The sequence below is a fragment of the Myotis myotis genome, unplaced genomic scaffold, assembly GCF_014108235.1.
Source record: "Myotis myotis isolate mMyoMyo1 unplaced genomic scaffold, mMyoMyo1.p scaffold_m19_p_8, whole genome shotgun sequence".
Classification (NCBI taxonomy): domain Eukaryota; kingdom Metazoa; phylum Chordata; class Mammalia; order Chiroptera; family Vespertilionidae; genus Myotis; species Myotis myotis.
In genome coordinates this window covers 16006287-16033903 of record NW_023416390.1, presented here as the reverse complement: position 1 = coordinate 16033903, position 27617 = coordinate 16006287, and the positions used below count along the sequence as shown (strand labels likewise).

Sequence of the window (27617 nt, the reverse complement as noted above, 5' to 3'; positions counted from 1 at the left end):
ATGGCGTGAAGAAAAAAAGATTTACAACTTCAGCAGAATTATAATTCCACGAAGAAAATAGTATCAGTCAATCAACTTTACTATCACCAAAGGATCTGAGACTGGCTTGGGCATACGTCTTTCTCTTTTATAGAGGGAGGTGGGGGGAAAAAAAAAAAAAGCAAAGAGGAGTTTAAAAAAATATGATGAAGGCCTGACCCTTGAGACTCCATTTATAGACAGAGTAGGAATGCCGTCCCCCTTGACTAGCGCGCTGTCCAATCCAGCCTCATGTGCGAGGTTCTGTTAGGCACTAAGTGAAATATATATGCAGGCCCTTATGCCACTTAATACTCTGGGGCCACCTTCAAGAGCCTGGGCCGTGGATCAACCGCACCACCACTCCTCTTCCAAGAATCATTTTGACAGGTTCTTTGGAGGTGCTTCTTCTCTCTCTCTTTTTTAAAAAAACCCATTCTTTTAAACAAAATGGCACCAAAGAAGGACGTGAAGAAGCCCGCCGCCGCCGCTCCTGCCCCAGCCCCTGCCCCAGCACCTGCACCTGCCCCACCCAAAGAAGAAAAAATCGACCTCTCTGCCATTAAGGTAACTGAACGGGCGAATAGTTTGGTCACTGAAACATCTTTCCACAGTAGGGAACTCTAGACACTTGCAAAAGGTATGTTTTTTCATCGAGACAAATGCCATTATTAAGTGAACTGGTAGATTTGGAGAGAATCCTGATTAAAAGGTAAATGAACTTTGACCTATAATTTCAATAAAATTACCATGAGTATGGTAATTGCATGTGGGACCTGTATTTTCTCTATATTTTTGCTCTCTAGTTTCCTTCTCCCTCCCTCTGCCCCAAGTTGTTAAAGTGCAATTTGGGGTAATTAATATAAGCGTAAAGGTGCTTCACAAATATTTAAACAAATACTTGTTTTAATTTTTTTATAAAATCTCTGTAGAAACTAGATCCCTTACTTTAAAGCTATATCAAAAGGAACGTTTGGGTCCCTCCAGTGATTTCCAAAAATTTTAAAACAGCTGAAGACCCAGTTGTCCTGGGTGTCCTTATTTGACAGCAGCTTTGTGTCATCTGAAAAAGAGAAGATTTTTGCAATTCAAGCTAATTTCCCCCTCAGCTTTGCTTAATAAAACTTGATACAACACTAAATGAGATCTCAGTGCAGACAATTATGTACTCAAGTGTTTCAGTGACTATAACTGTCATCTTGTTTATTTATACACAGGATTTAATTCAGAATGCGTGAGCTGTTTCTAAATGAAACTAACACAAAAAAAATACTGTAAAACTTGGTTGTATGGCTTTTAGTTTATGTCTCTGAGCTCTTGCATCCTTGAACTAAGGAGAATGTGATTAATTTTTGTGTCAACACTTTCCTGTGATCACAGTTCTTGAATAGCAAAAGGTTCGCTGCTTTTAGAACAATGATGCAATGCATGAGGCTGCTACCTCTCAGTGATGTAACCCATCGAATGTGCCCCTTCTCCTCATTCACGGGGCTGATATTGGTCCAAAGGATAGTTTTAAAATCTTCATCTAAAGAACCCTGCCTTATATGGAAAACTCATGGGTGAAAGTGCCTATGCGTGCTCTTTTCCCTTAAGTCAAAAGTTCAGTGCACAATAAATCTGAATTTTGTTAACTTAACACTTTACTTGCAGTGGTGATGCTGACCTATAGATAAACACTTCATTGACTATTTTACTATAATTGTAAATTTTAAAAATATTCTTAACATAAGTATTTACTTAGATCATCTTTAGGTATATGTGCTGAAGTTAAATAAATACATTCATAATTCTTATAACGTTCCAGTTAAACATGAAATTTTATGTTTCAAAGTAGGAGTAGATTATCATAAATATTTTATCTTGAGTTTATAGATAACTGAAGTCAAATTTTCATAGAATCTAATATTGGTGGTTAGGAATTATTTTTTCTTTGTTAGGAACTATTATTTTTAATGAATATCTACTTAGGAAGAGAAATGCATGTCAGACCTTCTAATAAATATACTTCCACCATGAGGACTGCCTGCATACAGCTCATGAAGAGGAAACCAAATGTGTCATCCGCACAACCTTGTTAATGTAGCTGTGCAGCTGCACACTGACTACATTGTACAGTAAGCGTGATTACAGCCACTCCAGTGATTCTGGCTGTCCCTATCCTCTGATTCTGTGCTCTATCCTAACATTAAAGATAAAAATTAATGTCAAAGCAATTCTTCTTTATATTTATTGTGATTTATAAGACAATACCCTCTCTTTGTATCTGGGACTACAAGTATCTGGAAAGGGGAAAATGTACCTTTATCTTAAGAAGAAAAAGAAGTATCTCACTAATGAAAACAGGCATTAATGTTCTTCCCTGAGAAACTGTGTAAGAGTAAGTAAATAAATAAAATGTTAGCTTGGCAGGTAAGAAGACTCCAAGACAAGACAAAACATCACTCTTTTAATCAAGAGATTAAACTGATTCCTTGTTTATAGTCAGCAGAAAATTGGTTTATCTTTTCCTCTATAGGTTGAATTAAAGCTGGTATGAGCTAGTGCAACTAAGCAAAAGAAGGAAATACTCCTCGGCGTCTCTATAAAGATGGGGTCTGTCCCATCTTCATTATTTCACTGCAGAACCAGAGATGTGATAGGTCCCAGTAAGGGACACAAACCCAAAAATGAGTTAAGTAAATCTAGAAGAAGCAGGAAGAAATTAACCTTTATCTTCAATTCAGAGCACCAATTATTTTTTTATGTAATATATTTTTATTGATTTCAGGGAGGAAGGGAAAGGGGGAGAGAGAGAGAGAGAGAGAAACATCAATGATGAGAGAGAATCATTGATTGGCTGCCTCCTGCATACCTCCCACTGGGGATCAAGCCCTAACCGGAATCAAACCATGACCTTCTGGTTCATAGGTTGACACTCAACCACTGAGCCAGGCCAGCCAGTCCAGAGAGCCAATTCTTGATAGAAAGAAAATATAAGTGAAATTAATATATTTTTGTGAAGGAATTTCAATGCCTTCAATGATTTTCATTTATCAAGATGAAATGAGTATGTATTTATAGGCATTATAACATGGCCCAAGAATGTGATGCCACTTGAGGACTTTATAAACTTAATTTCATCCAAGTAGGTAACAAGGCTAATTAAAATGCACATTGAAACATTTCATATTATGATGCTTTTAATCACGTAATGATGCTCCTACTTATATTACCTCATATGTTATAAACTTTTTTCAAGCAGAGAAAATGAACTTTAGAGAAATTAATAGAGCTATTCTATGTGTTCATTAACTTTCTAAAAACTTAATAAAAAACGTAATTGGATTTTAAACTTTCATAAATCATATGATTTAGAAATCTATCTGTCCTTTAGACTTTGAGTAATGCTAAAGTTTAAGCATAATGATCTTTGTGTAATATTGTAATCATGGTAATATTGAATTCCTCAATATTTTTCCCAGCCAATATCTGTGTTTCATATAACATACCATGTTTAACAGCCATATATTTGACTCACCATAAACTCTGAACAATCTTGTAGATTAATTAGTTTTATCAATTTCTTAAATGTGTGTGTTTTTTAAATGTGCTTTTAAATTTGATTTCCAACCTAGCCAGTTTGACTCAGTGGACAGAGTGTCAGGCTGTGGACCAAAGGGTCCCAGGTTCAATTCTGGCCAAGGGCACGTACCGAGGTTGCAGGCTCCTCCCTGGCCAGGGCCCTGGTCAGGGCACATGCAGGAAGCAACCAATCAATGTGTTTCTCTCACATTGATATTTCTCTTTGTCTTTCCCACTCTTCTAGTCTCTCTAAAAATCAATGGAAAAATATCCTTAGGTGAGGATTTTTAAAAAAATTTTTATTTCCTCCTGATTTGTTGGTTATTTGTTTAGAACAGTTTCTTCAATTGTTCTGACATAAAACCTTTGATATCTGAGGAGATGCTTACATGCTGTCTTATCTCCATGGATTTTCTATGAGTATCCTTTTTCAAAAGCACATTTTCTGCTGATATTTGAACATTAAAGTTACTGTTCCAGGCGATTCTGTGAGCTCTTTGCTTTCACAGAGATGATACTTCCAGCAACACTGCCCTGACTAAAGAACACTGCCTGACAGAATCTCAAGTGTAGGAATTAAAACCTACCCTGAATAGCATAGTTGTAGGTGCAAAGAATGAACACCTGATGCCCAAAATGACAACCAAGTGAAATAACAAAAGTAAATAAGTAATGAAATGACCATGCTACTAGATTTCTAAAGCTCTTCACTGTGTAAGTGAATATTTTGCATGCTGCATGCCATAGCTTATATGTCAGGATTGCTGTGAAGTGATGGGACTAAGAATCATGTCTCTCATTGTTTGGCTTAAATTTTAATTCTCGTTGTATTTACCACTCAATCGGGTCATCTCTGACTAGATTGCAGGCGATATTACAAAAAGTGGTAAAGGTACAAAATGCATTGACAGAAACTCATTCAATAACAAACCTTGCAGCAACAATTGACCATGTGCTTGGGAAAATTTAAACTTTCAATTTAAGGGGTAAGATGGTAATATAGCATTCCTAATAAATACATCTATTTACTTATGGATATGCAGTGGAGGCAAATATATGTATACATTGTGACACCTAACTTATTCTGGACAGGGTGTAGGATTGTTAGTGTTAATCTATAAATTCTTTTTCTCACATCTAACCAGGCTAATACAAACTCAGTCCCACTTAGGAAAATTGTTGGGGAAATCAAACAAGGTCATGGCCATGAAAGGTTTTGAAAATTATAAAGTTCTTTATAATAGAACAACTACATTCATTGTGAATTTACTCTGTGCCCTATTATCTTATTTAATCCTCAAAACATTGCACTGAGATTGTTTTAGCCTCATTTTGCAAGAAAGGAAACTAAAGGGTCTAAAAGAGATTCAGTGTTATATCCGTGATCAAATAACTAGCAATGACGAAGCTAGGATTAACCTCACAGGCCAATCCAGAGTCCCCTGTGTTAACCATATACAACCTACCTGCTGTTTATAAAGAGTGAGTTGCTGTTGGTAAGAATGTGTAAAGGAGACTGTTTTCCTCTCCAGCACGTGAGGTAGAGTGGTTCCTATATTACCCTGCACAGCCCTGTGTCGCCACAAGAGGGAGGGACAAGCACACCTCAGAGCAAGTTCATGCCTCAACCTTGGCCGTTCGCTAGCGTTCTATTCTCCGCAGCTTTCCTATCTTATCATCTGATGCTGATGGGCTGTGTTCTCTTTTACACATGGAAGGTGGAATATTAGGAACTAAGAGAGACTCCTAGCCACTGTGCCACAGCTTCCTATAAAAAGTTGGAAAGAGAACATGTATATTTTTTTAAATGCTGTTATGAAAGTAGATTGGTAATTGCCAGGGGTGGGGGTTGAAGTGGGAGGAAAGAGTGAAGTGGTCAGAGGATACAAACTTCAGGGTATAAGAGAATAACTCCTGGGGATCCATGTACAGTACGGTGACTAGAGTTAATGATACTGCATTGTGTACTGGAAAGCTGCTCAGAGACTAAATCTTAAAAGTTCTCACTTAAATAAAAGAAACCTATGTGAGTGATGGACGTTTTAATTGACCTTATTGTGGTAATTATTTCACAGTATCAAAACCATCACATACAGATCATCACGTGTACACCGTAAACTTACACAATGCTATATGCCAGCGCTTTTCAACATTTTTCACCTCATGGCACAGAAACTAATTACTAGCATTTTGTGGCACAATAAGAAATATTTTTTTGCTGATCTGACAAAAATAGATATAATTTTGATTCATTCACACTGGACAGCTATCATTATGTTGGCTGTTGTCATTTTTTATTTGACAATCTAAGGGAAAAGCAGTCAGTGCCCCTGACTAAATAGTCAAGTATTGCACATTTTAAAACATCTTGCAGAACACTGGTTGAAAATTGCTGTTATATGTCACTTATACCCCAATAAAGCTGAAAAAAATTAAGTTATACCAACTTATTTTTTAAATGTTGTTAAATCTAGTGAAGCTGATTAAATTTTTTAAATGAGTGTTTTTTTAATTTAACATACACATAAATTAAATCTGAACTCCAAAATTTGCCATCAGGCTAATATTCTGAGAATGGTATGGGATTTCTATTTACAAGTAAACAACATGGCTTAAACTAGAAATCCCAACCGAACATTAACTGGGGTTATTTGTAGAAATATAATGCCACATGTATAATAATAAAATCTTAACCAGTTTGAGGAAGAGAACACATATGGCCAATTTCTATTTAGAAGGAAAGGGAGGGACATATATAAGTTGTTTTTACGTTTTCAATATATAATTATAGAGTTTGTTTTTACTCTGGTCTTTCAATAATATGAGTTAATTTTTAATAAAATTATAATGTCAATCAATTGTAATATTAATATTTGTGATGTGAATATAACCTCAGGAGCAAATCAGAAACTATTTAAGACTATCTCTGAGTGTCCGCATCAAGTTTCCACTTTCAAACACTAAGGTTGTAAAAAAAAAGAGAGAGAGAGAATAGGTGGAATGGAGTGGAAAAATATTAAAGGGCATTGGTATCTCTCTCTAATATTATATTTTGAATTTCAAGCAACTGGCTGATGTCTTTGTGAAGTAAAATGCAGTTTGGAAAGGAATAGATGTGTTCACCAATTAATGGCGAGTAGCACTTTCAATGTTAAAGATAATGAAATCTTTGCAAGTCAAGAAGATCATGAAGTGACAGTACCAAATTTAGCCTTTCGACATTCTAGTGCTGCAACTGCACCAACCCCTGGCAAGTTGTCTTTAGAAGTCAGTCCATAATTACCAGCATTCAGCACCATCTGACTCATGGAAATTGTGGGAAGGATTATATTTAGTCTGCTGATACTGCACTTTCTTCCATGTCTTTTCATACTGAAATACTTTTTGTATGAAAAGGTCTTTTAGAGTTTGCTTTTACAATCAAGACTCTATCCGTTGCTTATCAACCAAATCAGAATTTGGAGGGCAAAATTATAATATATATATATATATATATACATAGGAAGGGCTTCAATGACACTAGTTAAAATTTAAATTATATGGATGATAAATCCTTGCTATTCTAGTCATAAATTAATAATGGTGAGCTGAAGCCAGAGAAGAAACTTCTCCCTAAAGATAAAATCACATCCTAATCGACTTTTTATACTTATTTCCACTGTGGTGAATGAGGTTCTTTGAATCTATCAGGTGCCCAAAGTTATATACTATCTCCTGTTTATAAAACATCTGACTCAACTGAACACAGTGTATGAAATTATATTTTGCTTAAATTCTCTTTAACTAAACTACTTCAAAATAATATTATTAATTGAATTTTTAGGCTCCCTACCCTTTTCCACTAGAAAAACTGAGTTGAGGTAGATTCTACTAACAAAAAAATGGAAAGCTGTAGTATCCTAAGCAACTCTAGAAATCATTAAGTATAATAGTTTATATTTGAGGAAGCTATGATACAGACAAGAGAAATTATTTAATCCAAAGACACATGATTTGTTATGAGAACCAGAACAAAATTCTGAATGGTTTAATCCCTACCTAGTTTTCTTTCCACTATATCAAAAGACCTGAAACCTCTAAAATGGTAATGCCAATATTCATGTATACCTATTATCACAAAAAGAAATTTTTCTCCAGATAAGTAGGAAAAAGCAGATACTTATAATTTCCTATAACACACACCACAAATTTTTATGATGCTCATATTTTAAAAATCAAAAGAGGAAAAAACAAAAATACAACATGGATTTTTAACAAATTACATGTAAACAAATACAACTAGGAAAAATACAATTCACAATAAATTTTAGATTTATTTATCAACTATTAACCATGGGAAAGCTGATGAGAAATCTGAAATGTAGACTTGGGTCACATTTTAAATGTTTTATTAAAATTTACATACGTCTCTCTGTTAATTCTTGTAGGTCTGAATTGTGTTTCAATGTAGGCAAAAATGGAAAAAAAAACTTTAAAAAAACAAATTGAGGGTTTTCAAAGTAGTGGTCTTGATCATAAACATTTACACAGAATCTAAGCAAAGGCTCTGGAAATCTAAGGGCACATACATCAATAACTCAAGATGAGTTTGGCAGCTCTCAGGGCTGGAGGTGGCGTGTCAAAGGAGAATGTAAGCACCTCCTCTAGAGTGTGAGCTCTTGAAGGCACTGATGAAGTCTCTTCCCTCAGGGAATATAATATCCTAGAGGAGGAGCTTATGTTCAAAGGAGGAGCTTACTAGGCCTATGTTCTAATGATTTTAACTTAATGAAAATCCGTTGATCATGTAATATAGGCAGGTATTTTATAATTATGGGGGATAACATCAAAGAATAAAGGCAGGGGCAGCTCGCCAAGAGGGAGAGGTTGGAGTAAGACTGCACCTGGGCTCATGTCGTGGACAAAGGCTTTCATAATGCCCTGAGCTACCCAGAATTTTACAGTCGGAAGGTTAAAGGTCATCTTTGAGTGGAAGGAGGGAGCTAGGTAAGCAGAGAGAAAAGGTTCTTTTCAAGAGGAGGATCTTTTATCAGGACTTTGAAGAATAGTTAATTTCTAAGAAACAGATATGAGAAGAGAGACTTAAATCTAATTTTTAAAATAAACCAAATGATGATATAGCAAACTGAGCTCAAAATCAGCTGCCATTTTGTATTTGTCAAAGTCATGTTCAATCAGTAAATGAATGGATTAGAAAACTGTGGTACATCTACACGATGGAATACTATGCTTCTCTAAAAAGGAAGGAACTCTTACCATTTGCAACAGCATGGATGGAACTGGAGAGCATTATGCTAAGTGAAATAAGCCAGTCAATGAAGGAAAAATACCACATGATCTCACTCATTCATGGATAATAGAGACCATTATAAACTTTTGAACAATAATAGATACAGAGGCAGAGCTGCCTCAAACAGATTGTCAAACTGCAGCAGGAAGGCTGGGGAGGGTTGGGGGGCAGGAGGTAGGGGGGTAAGAGATCAACCAAAGGACTTGTATGCATGCATATAAGCATAACCAATGGACATAAGACACTGGGGGATAGGGGAGGCTAGAGGACTGTCTAGGGCTGGGGGGAAAGAATGGACACATATGTAATACCCTTTGTAATACTTTAAGCAATAAAATAAAATAAAAACAAAAAACAAAAAACAAAGTCATGTTCAAAGGGCTGGTTATTTAAATAAGGCGGGGGGGGGGGGTGGTGCTGGTTACTTCTCCATTATAACGCCAGAAGAGATGCCAGAGAAAGTTTTTGTCATTTGTAAAAGTGTACCAGAAAATAAATAGCACTTCCCATTTATTCTATGAGCACAGTACCTGGGTTTTATAACTTGAAAAGTATAGTTTATTCCCTGGACTAGACTATCCTGCAGCCTTCTCCACGGTTGTCAATAACTTGCTTAAATGTTTACTTTGATTCCCAGTAGATTCAAAAAACCTAAACTCTCATTCTCTATGTGATAAAGTTCAGAGAAAAAATAGAGTTAAAAAGTTTGGCAACTGCCTACCTCTTCTATTTTAATAATATTAAACCTCTACATGATATCCAAGTGGTAAAAAATAGCTTTTTCATAACGTAAACATAATTTTTAAAATGACTTCCCAGTATACTCAACAGATTTTATACAAATTAACCATATTCTATATATACTCAAGGATACACATCTCTACTCAAAAAAAGGAAGAAAGAAAGAAGAAAGAAAAGAAAATGATCATTATGTAGAGAAACTTTGATGAGTTTACTTTTTATTATTTATATTTATCAGCTCTACTAAAGATATATGCTAGCTCTCAATATTACTCATAGGCAATTCAATACATAAAATTACAAGACTAAAAAAAACACAATGAAACATGGTTTGCTCTAAAGCCTTTAATTTTTGCATCAGAATCATGAGGCTCCAAAGTACACAATTATCAATTGTCCCACCCTTCTATTTTCCCCTAATGATTCAAAGCATTTAAATATTTTTATTAACTCTTTCAAAGTGTCAATCTATTTATGAAGATATGCTTACCTAGGTATTAATATTGTTTAAATTATATTTTCAGTCCTCATTTTGGAACTCAAGACCCTATGAGATTTTTTTCACTATCCATAGTCTTTGAACAAAAAGTAATACACATTTACTAGTAAGTGCTGATTTCTTTCTAAATGCTTAAGGGAAAGCTGCAAATACACCTTTGTCTAGCAGGGGGAGACTTTATGCTTTCTCTGACCATTTCCTTAAAAGTAGTGCAGAAACCGTACTTACATTAGAACTTACTTCCAACATTCTTATGCCTGTGAGATGCTTTAAATAAGTAGAAAACTGATAGTGAACATTAGTGGACATTTTAACACCAATCTTTCCCTGTACCATTTTGCACAGTACCATTCTAGGAAGAGAGTGTCCTCTACTTTCAGATAAGCTACCATGTGAACCCATTACCGGCCACTCCCTGGGATACATTTCAAGTTCTAAAGTACAGCTTTGCCTTCCTCAGCCCGGTTCTGGGTTCTGTTGTTTCTCAGTCTATAGACTGAGCCATCAAATGTTTGACATGACAGAAACAGAATCAGCACGTTCTACTAGGAACTTACATAAAATTTTAAAATCTCAAATAGAAGGAGAGAAAAAAGAACGCAAAAATGGTCTACCAACAGATAACGGTGATTACCAGAAGGAAAGGGGGGCGTGGGGAGGTTGAAGGAGCTTAAGGGGAATCTATAAAGATGTGGTGACGGAAGGAGACGAGGCTTTGGGGGGTGAGCACACGTTGCAGTTCACAGATGGTGTATTGTGGATTGCGCACGTGAACTCATATAATGTTATTTCCCAATGTCACCACAATAAATGTAACGTCTTGTTTTACTTGTTGTTTTTATTTTTTATTGCATTCATTGGGGTGACAGTGGTCAACATGAACATACAGGTTTCAGGTGTGGGTTTCAATGTTACAAGATCTGTATACTGCACCATGTGCCCACCACCCAAAGTCGAATCTTCTCCTGTCACCTTATATTAGGATCCTCTTCTTCCCCACCCGCTTCCCTCTGGCAACCAACACACTGCTGTTTGCGTTCACGAGCTTCAGCCTTATATCCCACATATGAGTGAAATCATATACTTCTTAGCTTTTTCTGACTGACTTATTTCACTTAGCATAATGTTTTGTTTTGTTTTAATAAGAACTAGGAATAAAGCTTACACACACACACACACACACACACACACACACACACACACAGTCTATCAGCTTTCCTGCCTACAAGAACTTCAAAAATTCAAAAAATTTGACTGGTCAGCCACCATAAAGATAACAGGGAAGGAGAAAAATACCCAACCCTACGTGTACTAAGGGAGAATGGTGAAAAACAGAGATCAAACCATCCCTGGTTTAGATAAGCTTTATACTTCTGAGACTACAGATTGTAAAAATTGATTAACTGCAGATTTTCAAGAATTGGCCAGATTATCACTTGGGTGAACCCTAAGAAACTCACAGAATGTGGGATGCCTCTCAGGTCCTCTGAACTTTTCCACAAGGGGTTGCCAACTGAAACCCCAAACCAGTCCTGTCCAATACGTTTCATTAATACCAAGACAGCTCACTTGACATTTGCAAAGTCTAATATTCACTGGGAGCAGGGGTCAGCTCAGGCCCCTAGAGAAATTCGAGGCTCCTCTGCCACTGAACAAATAAGCTTCTTAAAGGAAGACACTCCAGGAGAGCATCTCAGAGATAAAGACCATAAAAGTACCGACAGGCTTCGGGCTCACTATGGCTGCCTACTATGGTTTCTGGTTTCCTAAAAATAGCCCTCAGGGTACAGCTCCCTCTCCCTCTTTGCCCTAAGAAAGCTGAAGAGCTCTCCGAAGGGAGTGGCCACCTCTCTCTGAAACCTGAATCGAACTGTGAGGTCACAGCTTCCCCCACAATAAAAGGCAGCCTCCACCAGGGTGGCCCCACTCAGGGATTGGAGCAGCCCTCAACTCCTCATCTTCTCCGCTGTTTCGCAGCCCAGCAGCTCCATCATGGTGGGTCCTATGAGAAAAGCGTTTGTCATTTGCAGGAGGAAAGAGATAGGGGCTATCATCTTACTGAGAAAAAGGCAGACATAAAACAGAATTGGGGAGATAGCATATTCAATATGAGTCTTTAGAATCTGCTTTGTGTTTTTGGTGAGGTGGGCTGAGGCTAGAAGAATTAATTTGAGCTATTATGCCAGCTGGAAAAATAAGACTTCGTTCCCAAAGTAGCACTTTATGCTTCATCAATTTTTGCTATATCACATAAGGTTTATTATATCTAAATTTAGAAAGAAAAAAAACCCTCTGAAGCTATAGGAAAATATTACATCTTAAAAAACAACCCAGTGATGCCAATTTCTAAAGCTGAGTAATCTACTTCCGATGCATGAAGTAAAAATGTGATGGTTAAACAGAAGAACAACTTATGGTGATTCTTTGCAATGCAATGCATCTGTACTTCTTAAAACAGTGTACCTGTTTTAGACATATCTTCAATATACTCTAGATTATTATCTTATTCCAGGAAGTATTTGACTTGGCCTCTGTTAAAGCATTGATTCATTAGAGAGAGATGTTCCCTAACTATCTTTTGCAATAGCTTTTTATTTATCCTAGACTCCGACGTATCCTAAGGCAACCTTCTTACTCTATGAAACCTACATGGCTTTTTAAAAATCTCAGGACAGACAGCACTCAATTCTGTCAATGCATTTGAAAGAGTACTAGCTGTTTTTTCTTTCTCCCTCTCGCCACTGCAGTCCTTCAGTGCTGACCAGATTGCTGGTAAGTGAATTGAGCTTTTCTACTTCAGAAGTAGGCAGAACACTGCCTAGTTTCGGAAATATCACTTATCTCCAAGGCATGTGACTAACTGGCTCAACCTGTTAGTGTCCAAGCTATGCCTGAACTCTGAAAAGTAGGCTGACTTTGGGAGCTTACTTTAAAGATGACTCAGGGAATGAGCTTGGATACGCTGTAAAGTCAGGACATGTTGGTTGGTTAAAATATTCTTTATGGTTAATTTCTTTCTAACAGATCGAGTTCTCTCAGGAACAGCAGGATGGTAAGTTTAAAAGATATTGCTGTTGATATGCGCACACTCAGAAAGATGGGTTTGGAAAGCCAACTCCCTCTGGGTGAGATTAGTTCTTCCTAATGACCCCCCACTGGTGCTGCCACTCTAAAAATAAATGCTCTCAATCACTCTAACTTCTCTCAGCACCCCCAAGCAGCCCTTTCTTATAATTAGTAATCAGAGGTTCAAGCAAACAATAGATAAACACTACAAAATAGGCCCTTATATTCACTGATTTCTAAATATCTATATATACTAGTATATCCCAAAAAGATGCAGATTTTTGGATGGCTAATTTGTTAATCAAATACTTAAAGAGAGATTTTTGCAAGTCTGAATTGTTCAATTTGGAAAATAAAATAATTACTATAAAACTGCCAATGACCGAATCTACATAATCTCAATGGGCATTATAATGCATTGAGAGAAATGATGGGTAAAGTAGATATAGAATAAAAGTAAATTCACAGACAAAGAGGGAAGAGTATTTGTCATAAAACTGTGGGGGGAAACAGTAGATGTCTCCTGGTCCATCTTTAGTGACACAAGACAGGTTCCCAGGGAGGGGATGGGACTTGCTCAAGGAACCTAAGAATTAATAATAGGATCAAAATCTGGTATTAGTTTAAATTCATTAGAATTTATTTCATAAAAACAGTTACTAACTAAAAAACTTAAACTCTTATGATTCAAGAGAATCAGAATACTTTCCCTAACACTCCCATTTTTTTCTCCTTTCAGTCTTGGAATCCAAGAATCCTGTGCCCTATAAGATCCTATTTTTTCACTAGAAGCGTACTGAGGCATGTTTTATGGAGTGACAGTGTCACATATTCAAATAAAGAGAGAGAGAAATAATCTATGAAAGAGAAAGGAAGAAAAATTAGGTGTATGATATATAACTTAGAATATTGGTCATAATAAGTATCAATATTATACATGTTATGGTATATATTATGTAATTTTAAATATAGGTGATTAATAAGGACCTATTCAAAGACTCAGTTCTCCACCTAAAGAATTCCACCGTTTCCTGTGTTTTAGTGTCTGGACTATCTCATGTTCAAACATCAATTAAGGAAAAAGAGGATATTTGCTGTAGTAGCTGTAATACAGACTCACATATATCCACATCATGGTTGATGGCCTCATGTAGAACAATTAGATAACTTCATGACTCAGAACTCAATATCGTATAAAATTATACTAAATAGGACTATTTTTTATTCAAAATAGTTGGTACTTCTACTATAATTTGTTTGATTTCTGATACATTTTTAACTAGTGATGCTGCAACATTTTCAGCTAATTACATCCCAGTCCTCTTAAATATCTACTTTACAGGGTCATTTTGAAAGCCAAACTATGGTAGGACCAAACAATAGAAGTCTTTAAAACCCTTATAGGGACAGAGGGGAAGTTTAAACCTATTAAACTATTACAATGAAACCTATTATTTCATATATGAAATAGGTTTTAGATACAGAGTTTTGGCAAACACTGGTGTGGTGGACTGGTTTTTCTCTTGTGCCAGGAAAACAAATGTTTCTTAGCATTTTAAATGAAATGGAAATCTGATTTGTTCAGAAAGGAATGAAGACTTCCTTTGATTACTTTCTTATTTAATGATTAAATAGTTTTACTCAAGGCTGTTCTATTTGAATGTTTCACAGGTTTGTAGGAAAGAAGAAATAACAACTAGAAAATCATAGCGTCCTAAAGGTCTAAGTCCTCCTATGCTGTCCAGTAGAGTTGCCACTGGCCACATGTGGCTTTTTAAATTTAAACTGTAAATAGTTAAAAATAAATTAACTATTTAAAAATAGTAAACATTTAAAATTCCATTTCCACAGTTGTACTAGTTGCCTTCTAGTGCTCAAGAATTGCGGGTAACTAGTAGCTACATTTTGGGGCAGCCCAGATATAGAACATTCCAATCATCACAGAAAGTTCTAGAACAGTATTGTTCTAGACAAGGGGCTGGAAAAAAAAATTTTTTAAAGGATCAAAGAGTAAATATGTTAAGCTTTATTGGCAAATGCAGTCTCTGTAAAAAGAACCCAGCTGTGTTACTGATGAAAACAGCCATAGATAATACATACACAAATAGCTGTATTCCAATCAAACTTTGTTTACAAAAACAGGTGGTCAGCCCCTAGGCAGGAGTTTGCTAACCCATGTTCTAGACTCTTCAAGAGAAAAACATAAGCCTTAAAATTCTGGGGTAGAAAGAACAATATCTTTCTGGCCTTAGCCTTTAAATCAACAGAAGGTTTAATGTCAGGAAGATTCTATTACAGCCCATAAAATTCCTATTTCTATATCAAGCATCTGACCAGGGTAATAGTGAGCCCGCTGAGCAATTTGTGCATGAAAGCCTGGAGCCAGTAACAGGAATAGTTCAGTTTCACATGTCCCTTAGAAAGATGAAACAATATTTAACTAATGACCCCACAGTGCCTGGGGCATGTTTTCAGATTAGGGAAATGATCTTTTATGGTCAAATTGCAGAGAATATGAGGGGGAAATTTTAGCAAAGGAGGGAAACATGATCACAATAGTTGACAGTGAAAATGTCTGGTTCAATCTTAGATTAGGGGATGGAGGGACAGTAAAATAGGGTATTTTGCTGAGTAATCTATCCAGAAGGTATAATTTGATCCTGAACAACTAATGGCCTAAAAGAAGACTGCTTTTGCCTCTTTCATTCACAAATGATTTTTGAGTGTTGTTAGTATTAACTCCAACACGTTGCCATCAGTACTTTTGGGTTCCCCAGGAAATTCATTTAAATTTAGAAGGTTTTATTAAAATGTCTTTACTGACCCCTAATCCATAGTAGTACCTCTTTCTGTCTTTTTGGTGTACATGCCTTAATTCTTTTTTAATGTAATTCTGAAAGGCAAAACCATTCTATTAAAGGAGAATGACAAAATTTAGGAAAATTAAGGAATATAGTGATCGTGATAAAAAAAAATTACACTTTAAGAATATGTACTTATACACACACACACACACACACACACACACACACACACGTACAAGTAAAATGGAAATCTGAATAAAATTGGTGGTATCTATCAATGTGAATATCCTGATTTCAATAGTATACAATAACTTTGCAAAAGGTTACTATTGGGGGATACTAGGCAGAGTATTTAAGACATCTGTACTTTTTCTCAAAAGTGCATGTGAATTTACCATTATCTCCATAAATTTTTCAGTCAGGATATATGTACTTAAAACTAACATAGCAACATGTTGTCATATGTATGATCTGAAAAAAAAAAGAATAGATTACCATAGCAACAGACCCAAACACATATTCCTCCTTCTGAATAAATTATACTAGGAGCCTATTACAGTCACACATTAAAGTGGTTAAATGACCACTTATAGAATTTAGAGATTTGTCTCACCTTTCTAGATTTTTCTTTCTGAAAAAATGAAGTTACTCCTGAAGAAAACTGGTTAAGGGGAGTATCTAGGAAATTTGTAACTCAAGAGGAGGTTTTTTCAATGTAATTTGAGAAGTTTGTGTTAACCTCACAAACACAACCCCATTTGAAAATGTTTCTTGAAATGTTATTAACTTAGTTAATTATATGAGAGGTTATATAAGAAATTTTTTTTAAATGTATTTTATTGATTTCTTACAGAGAGGAAGGGAGAGGGATAGAGAGTTAGAAACATCGATGAGAGAGAAACTTCGATCAGCCGCCTCCTGCACACTCCCTACTGGGGATGTGCCCGCAACCAAGGTACATGCCCTTGACTGGAATCGAACCTGGGACCCTTGAGTCCGCAGGCCGACGCTCTATCCACTGAGCCAAACCGGTCAGGGCTATAAGGAATTCTTAAAGCCTCAGAATGTCTTAACCCATTCCTGCTGCCCACGCAGATGAAGAAAATACGAACAAACATGACTAGAAGCTCCAATTTCCATATCTGATTAATAATAACATATGACTTGAAATGGGAAATGCTGCTTTAAAACAGCCCCCAAGTGAAAGGGTGTGTCCGTGACTGTTTGAACTAGGAAAAGGGAGAATCTAGCAATCACAACGTTGGAAAAATCTGTAAAATAGCGGAGAGTTTGAACTGGATCTTTGATAAAATTAGGGTTAACTTATAGGTCTGAGGTAGAAAAAAAAGCCCCCTAATGCTTCTTGCTTCTTGCAGATTTCAAGGAGGCGTTTCTCCTGTTTGACAGGACAGGTGATAGCAAAATCACCTTAAGCCAGGTTGGTGATGTCCTCCGGGCTCTAGGCACAAATCCCACCAATGCAGAGGTCAAGAAGGTGCTGGGGAATCCCACCAATGAAGGTAACCCTATGTTTTCCCAAAAAGTTGAGAAATATGTGGGGTGTGTGTGTGTGTGTGTTTCAGAGAAAGAGAGATTTATTAAGAAATAAGTTTCACAGAATAGGACTTAATTGGCTTTTGATGGTAAGTGTGCCACTTGGCTAGAATCAGTTTTTTCCCTCATAAAGTAAGTTAACCTTCCTTTGAGAATTTGCAAGCTTGATAAAATTTCATGCTAATGCAAGGAAATAATATTTAATGCTAACATCATTATCATCATCTTATCTTAATGCTCATAATTTAAAGGTTAATGAAATGAAATAATACCCAAATCTACACATTTTTTTCAAACCTTCAAAGGCAAAATTACATTTTGACAAAGATGTTAAATATGACTAAAACATAATGCACTTTGCAAATAACTCCAAGTAAATTATAATAGCACACCCCGAGAAGATGTCTACTCTGATAAAAGCCAGAGAAATGAAATCAATGTTTTCAGGGAGACAAAATACCTGCTGACTTTGCCCAATGGCCTATCTTTTGACACCCTGCTTCTGTAAATCTCTTAAAGGAAACTCAGCTATCTTAATTAACAAAAACAGGATGACATCTTAATAAGAGTATTTTTTTTATGTCCAGAGAATTACAAAAAGACCTAAAAATCTAAGCCAAACCTGCATTTAGTCACCCAAGTTAAATCATGGGATCAAAGTCAATAACATACATGAGTGGCAAAATTGCAGAATTTATTTGCTCAACACAGAAACCCAGTCTCAGTCTAGAGCAAAAAAAAAAAAAAGTTTAATCCCTAAGGTTCATGGCAAAATATAATAATCTATTGGAAAACAAACAACAACAACAAGACCAAATTGACGTTTTTCAAGTAGATATGTGGGCTCTTTATCTTTGCCACAGGGGAAAAAAGAAAACAAATAATTTCTTTTTTTCTTTGATAAGTAAAATGACAATTTTCTTGTGTTGCAAAAGAAAAAAATACTTCAAGAAAACCTAACTCTAAATCAGTCTGACTATTCATCACAGTTCATTTTCTTTGAAGGAAAATTTCCAGGTAAATCACACAAAATAATAGCTGAGAGAGTGAGATAAAGTAAAAGAATAGTAAGTCAAGTCTTCCTTCTTAAGTGCCATTTCTAACTTATCAAACATCCACCTTTAATGGGATTATTAAGTAAGTATTCATTTATTCAGCATTTCCATTCAATCTTTTTACTATTATTTAATGTACTAGATTTGTATTCTATGAGGAGAGACTAGTAAAAGGGAATTCTGATTTTAGGGGTACATAACTATACACTGCATACATCTGGATAGTCTATTTTATATTTCCTGTGAATATGATTCACCTTGTCAAAAATTACTAAAGATAGTCCTATCATCTGTAGGCCTCTAAACTACAAAAAAGTCAGAAGATCACAAAACATTTGACACATTCTTTCCTCATAAGATTCTTTTTTAAATTAGCTAAAATTTAAAGAAATTGAAGGCCCTACAAAAGCTCAGGACAAAGTTGAACTATATATTAAAGTTCAATTAAGTTTTACTATATTTACATGCTATTGTATCAGTATAATTTTATATAGCTTCCCTAGTATTTATAAAAATATTAAATTAAGCCCGGCCGGTGTGGCTCAATGGTTGGGCATTGACCTACAAATTAGGAGGTCTCAGTTCAATTCCTGGTCAGGGCACATGCTTGGGTTGTGGGCTCGGTCCCCAGTGGGGAGGCATGCAGGAGGCAGCCGATCAATGATTCTCTCTCATTGATGTTTTATCTCTCCCTTGCCCTAACTATCTGAAATCAATAAAAATATATTTTAAAAAATATTAAATTGACAATACTAATAAAATAGCAGCTAACATTAAGTACTCAGTTGTCCAAGGTATTGTAACAAACTTGGCCTGTGTCATCTCATGTACTAGTAATTCTCATACTAACACTATGAAATATCTCTATTTTAGAGATGAAGAAGCTGAGACATAAATTGGTTAATAAACTTGCCCATAATCACATAGTTGTAAATGGTGGGTTGGAGATAAAAGGTCAAGGACTAGGACTTCAGAGCTCAGGCTATTAGCTGTTACCAAAGTTTTCTCATCAGCAACTTACCAACTGAAATTTTCACTGTATGAAGATTTTTCAGGTCATCTAGAATAAACTTTCAAGTTTAATTTGAGACTCAGAGATGGCATTTTATGTTTGCTAACACTCTCCAAATTGCAATTTCTTCCAGAGATGAATGTCAAGAAAATTGAGTTTGAACAATTTCTTCCCATGATGCAAGCTATTTCTAACAACAAGGAGCAGGGCACTTATGAAGACTTCGTTGAGGGTCTGCGTGTCTTTGACAAGGAAGGCAATGGCACAGTCATGGGTGCTGAACTCCGTCACGTTCTAGCCACACTGGGTAAGGAAATTTGTTCTAGTGGAATTAGTAGGACAGAATATATAAGAAGGAGTATGACTTGAGGGAATCATGTTATAACTAAGGTAGATAAGGGAAAAGACTACAAAGGGAAAATGTAAAAGAATATTCAAAAGTTAACGACCATTTCAATTAACTACAGTGTCAATGAGTGAGTTTGGGGAAAATGGTTACATAAATTACTGGTAATGAATAGTAAAACACTGTAGTCCTCATAGGATATAGTTTGAATATCCTATCTAATAATAGAGAAACATGGTAATTAACCGTAACTTCGCTACCCTTCCCATTGGCTAATCAGCAGGATATGCAAATTAACTGCCAACAAAGATGGCGGCCGGCAGCCACGCAGCTGAAGCTTGCTTGCTCCAGTGATGGAGGAAGCCTAGGTTCCCCGCCTGCCTCAACCCAGCTCTGAGCTCCGGATGCAACAATGTTGCAATTATAGAAGCTAAACAAACTCCAGAAACCTGCTTTCAGCCGGCAGCAGGCTCAGAGCTTAGAGCGCCAGTGAGGGCAACAGAGTTTCAATTATAGAAGCTAAACAAACTCAGATACCTGCTTTCAGCCAGCCGTTGCCTCAGAGCTGGAGCCAGCTCTCAGCTCCAGTGACAGTTATAGAAGGTAAATAAATCCCAGAAAGAAAAAAAAAGAAAAAAAAAAGAGGCTGGGAGCTTCAGTCACCCGCCGCCTGAAAACGGCCCTCAGCCCCTCACCCAGACTGGCCAGGCACCCCAGTGGGGACCCCCACCTTGAAGGGGGTGTGGCCAGCTGCAAACAGCCATCAGCCCATCATCCTGGCTGGCCAGGCACACCAGTGGGGACCCACACCCTGAAGGGAGTGTGACCAGCTGCAAACAGCCATCAGCCCCTCACCCAGGCTGGCCAGGCACCCCAGCGGGACCCCCACCCTGATCCTGGACACCCTTCAGAGCAAACCAGCCAGCCCCCCCCAACCCCCGTGCACCAGGCCTCAATCTTATATAGTAAAAGGGTAATATGCAAACTGACCCTAACAGCAGAAAGACTGGGAATGACTGGTCACTACAACACACACTGACCACCAGGGGGCAGACGCTCAATGCAGGAGCTTTCCTCTGGTGGTCAGTGTGCTCTCACAGCGGGGAGCTCTGCTCAGCCACAAGCCAGGCTGACGGCTGCCAGTACAGCGGTGGTGGTGGGAGCCTCTCCTGCTTCCTCAGCAGCACTAAGGATGTCTGACTACAGTTTAGGCCTGCTCCCCGCTGGCAAGTGGACATCCCCCAAGGGCTGCCGGGCTGCCAGAGGGATGTCTGATTGCCAACTTAGGCCCAATCTCCCAGGGAGCGGGCCTAAGCCAGCAAGTGGTCACCCCCAAGGGGTCCCAGGCTGTGAAAGGGCACAGGCCGGGCTGAGGGACCCTCTATCCCCGAGTGCACAAATTTTTGTGCACCGGGCCTCTAGTCTATACTAATAAAAGCCTAGGTGGCCTTCACGTATGATGCCATCACAAGATGGCCACCACAAGATGGCTGCCACAAGATGGCCATGGGCACAGCGGAGGCGCGGCCCAGTGGCTGCTCCATGTGGTGAGGCCTGGGGGTCCCGCGGCTCTGCACAGCATGGAGGTGGCTGGTCCCAGCATCTCCGCCACCTCACGCGGAGGAGGCAGGTCCTGGTGGAGGAGGCAGGTCGTGTCAGGGGAGGGCAGTTTTGGGCGATGGGGCCAGCAGGGGAGGGCAGTTGGGGGCGATTGGGCTGAGCAGGGGAGCAGTTAGGTGTCAATCAGGCTGGCAGGCAGAAGCAGTTTGGGGCTTTCAGGCAGGCAGGCAGGTGAACAGTAGCAGCCAGTGGTCCCGGATTGTGAGAAGGATCCGAGATCGGGCCTAAACCGGCAGATCAGGCCTAAACTGGCAGTTGGACATTCCCCGAGGGGTCCCGGATTGGAGAGGGTGCAGGCTGGGCTGAGGGGCCTCTAGTTCGTATATAATGTGCACTTAGTTCACTGACTCAAAAACATTTATTGGCAACTGACTAAGTGCGAGAGGAATAAGAAGGGCTTGGTTCCTATCCTCCAAGAGCTTAGTCATAGTCTCCAGGAGTTCCAAACTGGTCACTTACAGTGGAATTTTGAAAATATTCTCTGACTTCCTTTCTGAACAAAGACTTTTGCTTCATCAGGTGAAAAGATGAGAGAGGAAGAAGTGGAAACGCTGTTGCAAGGTCAAGAAGACTCCAATGGATGCATCAACTATGAAGGTACAATCTCATGTGCTCTGGTAGTTACTGCATCTCTTAAATGATTAGATTGATGATGGACTCCATTTGAACTTAAAATAATTTCTTTTTCTTCACCTCCCTTATTAACATACACATGCTACTTATTATCAATGAACTATATAATAACTCGAACTCTAGAAAGATATCTTGTGAAGATTTGAATATCTATAATAATAAAAGCATAATATGCTAATTAGGCCAGATGACCTTCTGGATGAAGTCAGGGTTTCGAGGGAAGCCCCGGCCCAAGGTGCCAGAGGGAAGCCAGTGCCGGCAGCCAGGGGAAGGAAGGCCTACTCTTGCACAAATTTCGTGCATCGGGCCTCTAGTATATATATATATATATGCAAGACTTATTCCAGTGGGTTTTAGCACTCTTATATATTGTTATACAGCTTAAAATGTGTTTTCACATGTACTTTTCTTGTTAGACCTTTATCACATCTCTTTAATATAGACAGGGTTGTGTTAGAATAAAATTTATTAGAATATTAAAGTTGGAGAGATCTTAAAATCCTTTACATAAAGGAATTATAAAATGAGGAAATTGAGGGGCCAAAAAGTTTAGTTATTAGTGAAGGTCACATCATTAATGATAGGCATGGTGCTATATGAAAGTCCTCTCATAGTGTCCAATTATCTATTTCCTGCTACCAATCTACAGCAGCTTCACCCAGAGGATTTGAAAAGCAACACACTACACAAAATAAAGATGCAAAATAAAGTTGCATGATATAACATGTAAATTAAAATTTTCGAATAAAATTGAGAAACTTATCTATTCCCCTAAAATGCTAATCTAGTCACATTTCAATAAAGCTATGTTGATAGATTTTTTTTTAAAAAAATTGATTTCAGAGAGGGAGGGAGTGGGAGAGAGAGATAGAAATATCAATGATGAGAGAGAATCATTGATTGGCTGCCTCCTGCATGCGCCCTACTGGGGATCCAGACTGAAGCCCGGGCATGTGCCCTGACCGGAAATCGAATTGGAACCCACGGTTCATAGGTCAACGCTCAACCACCGAGCCACACTGGCAGGGCTGTTGCTAGATTTCACGTAAATTTAGACTTGTGAAGTCTGATGACTAGAGGAAAAGTAAAAAAAAGAAAAGCAGAGAGAAGAGGGGAAGAAAGAAGAAGGAAGAGAGAGAGAGAGAAAGAGAGAGAGAGAGAGAAGAGGACAGGAGAAAAGGAAAGTACTCAGCCAAGCATACCTTCACTGACAATCTTAATTAAACTTCACTTCTTTCCCATAAACAATATTTTAAATTTGGTTATTATCATAAGCATATTACATAAAAGAAGAATCATTCAATAAATACTGTTTGGACAAATGGATAGTAATCTAGAAAATTAAATCAGATCTGGATCTTATACCGTAATAAATTCCAAATGAGTCAAGCATTTAAATGTAAAAGAAAAAAGCATAGAAGCCACAGAAGAATTATTTTATAGCTTTTGGAACTGGAAGACCTCTCTAATACTTATATAAAACCCAGAAGGCACTTCAAATTTTGACAAATTCAACCATATAATGTTTTTTAATTTATATGACAAAAGCCACCAGAAGCAGAGTTAAAAGACAAATAGCAGACCAAAAAAAATATATATTTTTGCAATCAGTATTGCAAAGAGCTCATTTTCCTAATAAACAGCAATTATAAATTTATAAAAAGACCACAACCTAATAAAAAAAATAATAGATATATGAACAGACACTTCATAGAAAAGGAAAGTATATACACAAATACAGTAGAATATGCTAAACTTCATTAATAACAAGAGAAATGCAGATTGATACTACACTGAAATACCATTTTTAAATAAGCTGATTGCTGAAGATTAACAGTTTGACCAAACTTTGGGGTGAGAAGAATGTGTAGAAAAAGCCGATCTTATGCATTCCTGCTGGGAATGTAAATCATTTAAATCCCTGCGTGGTGATGGGGTACTAGCAGATCTAACAAATCTACTTCAAGGAATGTAGACCTTCTTGCAGTCAAGTGAAATGAGTGCTACATGGTTATTTGTTAGTAGTGCTATTTGTGATGGCCAAATATTTGAACAACTTAATGTTAATCAATGTAGGATGTATCATATAGATTCCAGTACATCTACCCAATGAAATACCCTACAGCCCTAAAAAAAAAAATGACATTCTTGCTTATGGTTATGGTAACATCTCCAAGTATATTACTAAGTGAGAAAAATAAGTGCAAAAGAATTTGCAGAGTATGCCACCATTCGTGTAAAAAATTTTTTTATAAACATATATTTGGCCCTAGCTGGTTTGGCTCAGTGAATAGAGCGTTGGCCTGAGGACGACTGAAAGGTCCCAGGTTTGATGTGAATCAAGGGCACAGGCCCAGGTTGCAGGCTCTGTCCCCATTGGGGGGCGTGCAGGAGGCAGCCAATCAATGATTTTCTCTCATCATTGATGTTTCCATCTCTCTCTCCCTCTCCCTTCCTCTCTGAAATCAATAAAAATATATTTTTTAAAAAGAAGCATATATTTATATTCTCTTATATGCACTTAATAGCTCTATGAACTTAGCTATAAAGGAGAAACTAAATATCTGGGAGACAGTGGTGAGAAACTTTTTTTTGTTATAAACTCTTTCATACTTTAAAGAAGAAAAATTTAATCGTGTGAATGTACCCCTTACTCAAAAATTAAATTTATAAAATCAGGGAAAAGTCATAAATCTAGTAATAAGTACAGCGGGCTGTACAGAGCATAAAAAATAAGCTCCAGTGTTATAGCTAAGATTAATTAAGATTGAAGTAACTTTCAGAACCTCTTTTTTTTTTTATTAAATTTGACTGTTTTCTAACTCTCAACTGTCTGTATTGTGCCTACAGCTTTTGTCAAGCATATCATGTCTATCTAAATGGAGCTCTCAAGGTATATATGTTTCCTCTTTACTATTTAGACTTTCTTGATTTTTTTTTATTTTCTTTAACTGCTTCACTTTATATTCTGTCGATATAATTAGTATTATTTCTTAAAAGTTATTTATATGAACCAGAAAACTTCAACTCCCTGAAATGGGTTATTTAGAAATAGATCACTTTGTATAAGCAAAAACCTCAGAAGTTTAATATATAAATCCTATCTTTGTACTATAAGTATGCAATGGAGAGTCAACAATCCAGAGTAGTTAATTAATTGAGTTGGAACGTAACACTAATAAAAGGATGGGCCTAAGTTTTCTGAATAACACATAGTTTTTAACAGTTACCACTCTAGCAAACCATGTTATCACAGTTAAGCACTTGCAACCATGTTCTACAACGAGGAAATAGTTTACCTTGAAAGTGTTGGCTCGTTTGTGCTTTTTCTTCTTTTCACTTCACATTAAAATAAAAATCCAACTCATTTCCCTTTTTCTTTACAGATCAAGCATTGTTTAGGAAGACTGGCTGGAAACTGATTTATAACACCCATGTCCAGATCTGTTTACCATCATTCAGAAAAACAAAACAATGTAGACTATTCTAGACTGAGGACTTCCTGAAATTTTTTATACCTACATTTCTCTCTGAATTGCATTCATATAACACAAACCAAGTGTCTCCTGCTCTAGACAAGGATAAAATACTGACAATCTCAAACCCAAGCACCACTCTTTATTTTCTACCATGGGTCAATCAACATCCTTAAATTAAAAGAGCAATAAATAATTTTGGTCAGTCTGGAATATTCAAGTTGCATTGTGTTTTTATCTTCTTAGAGAAAATAATTTTTAAAACCTCAATTCTATTGTTCATGTATAGAATATTGATGAATTAAAAGAACAAATCAGTACAGTCTATATAGAAAATAACAGAATGAATAGTAGTGATAATCATATATTATTGAAAAAGTGAAATGGAACCCCAGCTGGCTTGGCTCAGTGGACAGGGTGTTGGCCTGTGGACTCAAGGGTCCTGGGTTCAATTCCAGTCAAGGGCACATGCCCAGGTTGTGGGCTTGGTCCCCAGAAGGGGGCATGCAGGAGGCAGCCAATCAATGATTCTCTCTCATCATTGATGTTTCTATCTCTCTCTCCCTCTCCCTTCCTCTCTGAAATCAATTTAAAAAAATCTTTAAAAAAAAAAAAGAAAGAAAGAAAAAGTGAAATGGAGAACTGAAGAAATTCAGAGGATCAGAGATGTTGTCATATAAACTACCCAGGCAATTCAAGATGAAAGCAGGCTTCCTCAGTTGCATGTAAATCATTGTATTCATGGTTTGAACTATTTCACTTCTAGTGATAATCTTATTAGAAAATTCTAATAAGCCCTAATCCCTCTCACTGAATGTCTTCAAGGATAATATTTAAAGTGACCTTTCAGCTGTCACTTAAAAAACCTCTCTGGGATGAGACTGTTATTCAAGAACATATCTATTAATATGCTGTCTCCTGCTATGCTCCCCTCTACTTCCCATGCCTGTGTCCCCAAATCTTGGTTCAATCTTCTAATACATGTCTTAAATGGTAAAATAATTCATAGAAAAACTCAAAGTGTAAACTTACTTTATCATACCATAATGCTATCATGTCACTTTTCTTCAGAACAAAGGCAGAATTTGCAAGCTAATAGTTGTATGTTTAAATAGTTCTCCCACTCTCTCAAAAGATATCAGAAATATATGGGATTATAAAAATCTCTGGGAAGTACGTGCCTGCCTAGACATTTTTGGAAGCTGAAACAACTTTTTCCTGATGTTAGGTGCTTCATGTACACATGCTCCTCAACTCTAGCAAAGGTCTCTCAGATTCCAGTAGTCAACAGCTTCAACCCTGACTTAGGCTTTTGTAGCCAAGATGATGTCGGGACATTACAATCAGTCGTAAGGAAAACTCACAATGGCCTCAAGATCTTTAAGACCAAATTAGCCTAAGACCAGGAACTGGAAATTTCACAAAGCACCGTCTAGCAGAACTTGCAGTAAATCTGTATCTACATTGTCCTATTGGGTAACCACTAGCCACATGTGGCTACTGAGCACTTGAACTGTGGCTAGTGTGACTGTGGAATTGAATGTTTAATTGTATCTCATTTTAATTAATTTAAATAGACACATGTAGCTCATGACAACCATACTGAACAATGCAAGTTTCAATACATAAGGCAATGAAAATGTTTTTATTTTTACTTATAAATGTCACCATGTAGAGAAGTTGACGGTTACAAAGAGTCCAATCATAAAAGGCTAATTTTTTTTGAAATATGTAGTTAAATTCCCTATCTTTTAAACTCCTTTAACATCTTTCAATTAGAAAAATGTGACAAAGTTTTTGTCTCAAGCTTCATATTTAATATTTTTCCCACAAGACTTTATAAAACTGCTTTAACTCTACAGGGGATAACATCTAGTATACTGTCATGGGACCTAACCTTATTAAATTACCATGTGTGAAGTGCCCATAACTCAAGTAG

General features: G+C 37.1%; 1 protein-coding gene across 2 annotated transcripts; it reads left to right on the top strand.

Annotated features, from left to right (window-relative positions):
* The first annotated feature begins 352 nt into the window (after positions 1 to 352).
* Positions 353 to 25893, top strand: MYL1 (myosin light chain 1). 2 transcript variants are annotated; one of them, XM_036320700.1, is made up of 7 exons: positions 353 to 585; positions 13137 to 13164; positions 17359 to 17502; positions 19737 to 19910; positions 22089 to 22166; positions 25053 to 25095; positions 25589 to 25893. In XM_036320700.1, the coding sequence occupies exons 1-6, from the start codon at positions 469 to 471 to the stop codon at positions 25079 to 25081; spliced, it is 570 nt and encodes a 189-aa protein (XP_036176593.1). In that variant the 5' UTR covers positions 353 to 468; the 3' UTR covers positions 25082 to 25095; positions 25589 to 25893. The 2 variants fall into 2 exon arrangements, with proteins under 2 accessions (XP_036176593.1, XP_036176594.1); XM_036320701.1 differs by lacking the exons at positions 353 to 585; positions 13137 to 13164 and adding exons at positions 11955 to 12107; positions 12860 to 12884.
* The last annotated feature ends 1724 nt before the right edge of the window (positions 25894 to 27617 follow it).

Bases quoted from the DNA above. Each gene is read 5' to 3' on its own strand.
- MYL1 (XM_036320700.1), top strand. From the start codon at position 469: ATGGCACCAAAGAAGGACGTGAAGAAGCCCGCCGCCGCCGCTCCTGCC. The intron at 19,911-22,088 runs GTAAGGAAATTT...TTGCTTCATCAG, and splicing joins TCACGTTCTAGCCACACTGG to GTGAAAAGATGAGAGAGGAA. The intron at 22,167-25,052 runs GTACAATCTCAT...TTGTGCCTACAG, and splicing joins TGGATGCATCAACTATGAAG to CTTTTGTCAAGCATATCATG.